Below are 6491 nucleotides of genomic sequence, written 5' to 3'. Positions count from 1 at the left end.
ATCATACAAGCATGGACTCCAAATCTCGTCCTTATTTAAGTATGCGACAGCGGAAGCTCTTAATAATCACCTGAGAATAAACATGCTTAAAACGTCAACAAAAATGTTGGTGAGTTATAGGTTTAACCTATATATATCAAATCATAATAATAGACCACAAGATTTCATATTTCAATACACATCCCATACATAGAGATAAAAATCATTCATATGGTGAACACCTGGTAACCGACATTAACAAGATGCATATATAAGAATATCCCCATCATTCCGGGACACCCTTCGGATATGATATAAATTTCGAAGTACTAAAGCATCCGGTACTTTGGATGGGGTTTGTTAGGCCCAATAGATCTATCTTTAGGATTCGCGTCAATTAGGGTGTCTGTTCCCTAATTCTTAGATTACCAGACTTAATAAAAAGGGGCATATTCGATTTCGATAATTCAACCATAGAATGTAGTTTCACGTACTTGTGTCTATTTTGTAAATCATTTATAAAACCTGCATGTATTCTCATTCCAAAAATATTAGATTTTAAAAGTGGGACTATAACTCACTTTCACAGATTTTTACTTCGTCGGAAAGTAAGACTTGGCCACTGGTTGATTCACGAACCTATAACAATATATACATATATATCAAAGTATGTTCAAAATATATTTACAACACTTTTAATATATTTTGATGTTTTAAGTTTATTAAGTCAGCTGTCCTCGTTAGTAACCTACAACTAGTTGTCCACAGTTAGATGTACAGAAATAAATCGATAAATATTATCTTGAATCAATCCACGACCCAGTGTATACGTATCTCAGTATTGATCACAACTCAAACTATATATATTTTGGAATCAACCTCAACCCTGTATAGCTAACTCCAACATTCACATATAGAGTGTCTATGGTTGTTCCGAAATATATATAGATGTGTCAACATGATAGGTCGAAACATTGTATACGTGTCTATGGTATCTCAAGATTACATAATATACAATACAAGTTGATTAAGTTATGGTTGGAATAGATTTGTTACCAATTTTCACGTAGCTAAAATGAGAAAAATTATCCAATCTTGTTTTACCCATAACTTCTTCATTTTAAATCCGTTTTGAGTGAATCAAATTGCCATGGTTTCATATTGAACTCTATTTTATGAATATAAACAGAAAAAGTATAGGTTTATAGTCGGAAAAATAAGTTACAAGTCATTTTTGTAAAGGTAGTCATTTCAGTCGAAAGAACGACGTCTAGATGACCATTTTAGAAAACATACTTCCACTTTGAGTTTAACCATAATTTTTGGATATAGTTTCATGTTTATAATAAAAATCATTTTCTCAGAATAACAACGTTTAAATCAAAGTTTATCATAGTTTTTAATTAACTAACCCAAAACAGCCCGCTGTGTTACTACGACGGCGTAAATCCGGTTTTACGGTGTTTTTCGTGTTTCCAGGTTTTAAATCATTAAGTTAGCATATCATATAGATATAGAACATGTGTTTAGTTGATTTTAAAAGTCAAGTTAGAAGGATTAACTTTTGTTTGCGAACAAGTTTAGAATTAACTAAACTATGTTGTAGTGATTACAAGTTTAAACCTTCGAATAAGATAGCTTTATATGTATGAATCGAATGATGTTATGAACATCATTACTACCTTAAGTTCCTTGGATAAACCTACTGGAAAAGAGAAAAATGGATCTAGCTTCAACGGATCCTTGGATGGCTCGAAGTTCTTGAAGCAGAATCATGACACGAAAACAAGTTCAAGTAAGATCATCACTTGAAATAAGATTGTTATAGTTATAGAAATTGAACCAAAGTTTGAATATGATTATTACCTTGTATTAGAATGATAACCTACTGTAAGAAACAAAGATTTCTTGAGGTTGGATGATCACCTTACAAGATTGGAAGTGAGCTAGCAAACTTGAAAGTATTCTTGATTTTATGTAACTAGAACTTGTAGAATTTATGAAGAACACTTAGAACTTGAAGATAGAACTTGAGAGAGATCAATTAGATGAAGAAAATTGAAGAATGAAAGTGTTTGTAGGTGTTTTTGGTCGTTGGTGTATGGATTAGATATAAAGGATATGAAATTTTGTTTTCATGTAAATAAGTCATGAATGATTACTCATATTTTTGTAATTTTATGAGATATTTCATGCTAGTTGCCAAATGATGGTTCCCACATGTGTTAGGTGACTCACATGGGCTGCTAAGAGCTGATCATTGGAGTGTATATATCAATAGTACATACATCTAAAAGCTGTGTATTGTACGAGTACGAATACGGGTGCATACTAGTAGAATTGTTGATGAAACTAAACGAGGATGTAATTGTAAGCATTTTTGTTAAGTAGAAGTATTTTGATAAGTGTATTGAAGTCTTTCAAAAGTGTATAAATACATATTAAAACACTACATGTATATACATTTTAACTGAGTCATTAAGTCATCGTTAGTCGTTACATGTAAGTGTTGTTTTGAAACCTTTAGGTTAACGATCTTGTTAAATGTTGTTAACCCAATGTTTATAATATCAAATGAGATTTTAAATTATTATATTATCATGATATTATCATGTATGAATCTCTCTTAATATGATATATATACATTAAATGTCTTTACAACGATAATCGTTACATATATGTCTCGTTTAAAAATCATTAAGTTAGTAGTCTTGTTTTTACATATGTAGTTCATTGTTAATATACTTAATGATATGTTTACTTATCATAGTATCATGTTAACTATATATATATCCATATATATGTCATCATATAGTTTTTACAAGTTTTAACGTTCGTGAATCACCGGTCAACTTGGGTGGTCAATTGTCTATATGAAACATATTTCAATTAATCAAGTCTTAACAAGTTTGATTGCTTAACATGTTGGAAACATTTAATCATGTAAATATCAATCTCAATTAATATATATAAACATGAAAAAGTTCGGGTCACTACAGTTAAGGCTTGTATCATTGTAATATGCTTTGAAAAAAAGTACAAATAAACAAACTTTTGAACAGCTTGATACTTTAGAACAAATGATATGGCACCAGTTCTTATATTTTACAAAAATACACCATTTAGTAACATCAACTCTTGTTGAGTTTCTATATCATATTATCATACATTCATAACACACACCATTTAAATCTCCATGCATTAATAGTAGTACAATAACAATCGATGCAAATATACACATTTAACATCTTTCATCTCCATACCAATTATCCTTCTCTTTTGGCCCTGTTGGTCCTTCCTCACCATACAACTCCATCGGAAACAAATCAATCAATGTCTCCACCGTTAACCGAATGAAAAACGGGAGATGACTAATGATTTTCTCGAGTTCCGACCGCCCGTCATACAATACCGTGGGCCCCCACTCCCGCATATACTGTAACCAATCGGGCTCGTCCACAACACCAGTAAGATACTCGGCCGCTATTATCTTATACCTTTTGCTTGAATCGATAAAATAATCACTTTTATCAACATCGTTCTTCACGCCAATCCCGAGCTTCGTTGACCCTTGTATGTACGTCCCGGCGTTCGGGAAACTAGCATGCCCGTTTCTCGACGAGTAAACAATCGGTTTATTTCCTTCTATAAACTCTAAATTACTCGCGTCTACCCATTCACCTCCACTATGTTCCGAGAAATACACACTCCAAAGTTCCCCGTCGAAGTTGCTTATCCGAAGTGTGTAATGTTCCCAATCACCTACGTGTTCCCCGACCTTGTTCATCTCGATGTTTATGTTCAAAAACTCGACGGTGAACGTAACGGGCCCGTTAAACGGACAAAAGATCCACATTGCGATATCGGTAAACGTACCACCTAAAGCCGGCTTAACGTGAACGTAAAGCTCGGCACTTTCTAGATTACCGTGTTTAACAAAAGTATCATCATTATCTTCCTCGGGTAAATCCAACCAAAACTCGCCGTCATTTTTCCCGCCTTGTGGTAAATTCGACCCGTTCGAATTAACCGATACACCATCCGACTTTCCCTTTTTGAAAAGTAGCGCCCCGTTCTCGAAAAACCATGAAACCGAAGACGGTAAATAAACCTCGTCCGGATGAAAGTAAACCGTGGGCCCGTAATGGTCGATTAACGCATCAACTTGCTCCAAATTCGGCATCGCTTCAAGATTCGAATTCATATTCCTCAAGCAACAAATATCCAACTCATCACTAGAATTCGAACTCGTGGTACAAAAAAATGTCCCCACCGTAACACCTTTACAAAACATCCCCGTTTTACACGCTTTCGTGTTCCAAATCTTTATATTCGAATTACTACCAAGAATCACATCATCAACTTCACAATTCTCAGTAAGATCGTCTCGAACGCAGCTAACTTCTTCAAGATCAGGCTCGATTTCATCATCGGTAACCAAAAATCCTAAAGCTCGATAACCATCTGAAGGGATTGGTTGCCATACATAAATCGTACCCGAGTTCCAAATTAGTTCATAACCGAGAGGTAATTGCAAAGGAGGAGACTCGGTTTCTGTGTTTTGGGCAGCTCGGGCAACAACAACGTATCCCCTAAGTTGTTGATTGGTTAGTTGCCCGTAGTGACCGAAGGTGTAAAACCCTTCGGGTAATGAAACCGGTTTATAAAATGTAACCCCTGTTTTTGCTTTTTTAGGGGTATAACTCGCTATAAATTCAAAATCTTTCACCAATGCTACCTCTAATTCTCCAATGTTTATTCTTCCTGAAGCAAAGCCTCGACCTGCATATCCGTCATAAAAGTTTAAGAGCGTTGAACATATTCTATGATTGACTTTCTAAAGTCAAATCTATACTTTTAAATTAGAAGTTAGCATCAGTCTCTATCTTGATATCTATATGCAGATTTTATTACATTCTTTCCTCATTACCAACACGGATTTCTATCAAGTTATGATGAAAATAAAGCATCGTCCACCATTGTAAGCACTAAGAAGACTGAACATAAGCTTAATTTGACATGATAAAAAGTCAAAAAAATTTGTATTAAATTTCAAAATTCAGATTAACATTTTATTTTGTTAGCTCTAAAGTTTATTATTCTGAATAAGTTTCATTTTCTAATGCAACTTATCAAGTATTTAAACCAAACTTAATTACCATTAAAAGTCAAACTTTCATGACTATTCCAAAATTTGTCACTTTCCTGTTGACTTCTAAACTAGCCAAATATGACCAAGTCCAAAAGAGCAAAATACTTGCCCTTTATAATTATACCACAACCCCAAAACTAGCTAATGCAACAGGTCATTAATAATAAAATCTCCATCCGAATACTTGTTGAATTACACAAGAAAAAGTATAAAGTTTGATTTTTGAAGTCAAACAACTTCATAATCCATATGAATTCAACAAATATAATGAGAAATTTTGGTAAAGGGGCATAAAACTTGTTAAAAAATTACCTATCGGAAGAGATCTTTAGCTAATGTATAAAACCAATAGAGAATTGGCAAATAAACACGTACAATTAAAAGTCAACTATAATCATCAACGATTGCAATTCAATTGGATCAAACTAAATTAAAACCCTGAACCAAGATTAATTTACTTCAATTCACGCCGTTCATAATTCCATATCACAATTTTAGAAATAAGTTAGTAATCACCTAGATGAAAATTTGTAAAAACTAACTTCAATTAATAAAGTCAAACCTGTAGAAACGGAGTTTAATAAATAATTACCAAAATTAGTCAGAGATAAAGAAACAGACTTTATTGATAATCAACAAAAACCCACCAACAAATTTCACCCAAATCATCAACAACACGAAAAAAACTCAAATCTTTTTTCCATTGTATAATAATAATAAAAAAAAGGTACCTTGAGGCCATTGAGGAAGAGGTGAAGGAAGAAAATAGGGTTTTGGTTGCTCAATCAAAAGTTGATGTAATTCACTATCTTTATCACTGCAACAACAATCAAATCCAAACATCCTTTGATCCAATTGGAATTTGCAAAAATAAAATAAAGTCAATTCCTTTTTTGAATTGAATTGAATTGAATTTGGGAAAGAAAAAAGAGAGAAAATTAGAGCAAATATGTAAAATTGAATGAACCCCTTTTTCTCTCCCTTTTCTCACACACAAACACACACTTGACGGTGTTAAAATATTAAAGATTGAGTGAGACAACGGCAACTCAACAAGAGAGTTTGGGATGATATAATAAATAAAAAAAATCTAAATTTTAATGCTCCGTAATAATTGAGAAAAGTACGTATGTGACTTTTTTCTTTTTATCGGTTTGGAAGTTTTGATCAGCGTGACGTGTCATAATCAAATACTACTCCTTCTCATACTCTACTTTTATTTTAACGCAAGGAAAACTAAAATATCTTCTAAACCTTATCTCCTTAATTGTTTCATTTTTTGTAAATTATCATTATATCATTATTTTTGTGAAATGAAATTATACCAATAAAGCGCGGGATTAGGTATTACCGCTTCGGT

The 6491-nt window shown here is 33.0% G+C and overlaps 1 protein-coding gene across 1 annotated transcript; it reads right to left on the bottom strand.

Annotated features, from left to right (window-relative positions):
- Positions 1 to 3016: 3016 nt before the first annotated feature.
- On the bottom strand, positions 3017 to 6185 carry LOC139865733 (hypothetical protein At1g04090-like). Its single transcript, XM_071853827.1, has 2 exons — positions 5863 to 6185; positions 3017 to 4761 (listed from the first exon to the last, which is right to left on the bottom strand). The coding sequence occupies exons 1-2, from the start codon at positions 5972 to 5974 to the stop codon at positions 3221 to 3223; spliced, it is 1653 nt and encodes a 550-aa protein (XP_071709928.1). The 5' UTR covers positions 5975 to 6185; the 3' UTR covers positions 3017 to 3220.
- Positions 6186 to 6491: the final 306 nt, after the last annotated feature.

The sequence above is a fragment of the Rutidosis leptorrhynchoides genome, chromosome 9 (assembly GCF_046630445.1).
Source record: "Rutidosis leptorrhynchoides isolate AG116_Rl617_1_P2 chromosome 9, CSIRO_AGI_Rlap_v1, whole genome shotgun sequence".
In the NCBI taxonomy this organism is placed as follows: Eukaryota; Viridiplantae; Streptophyta; class Magnoliopsida; order Asterales; family Asteraceae; genus Rutidosis; species Rutidosis leptorrhynchoides.
This window is presented reverse-complemented; position numbering and strand designations above follow the sequence as displayed.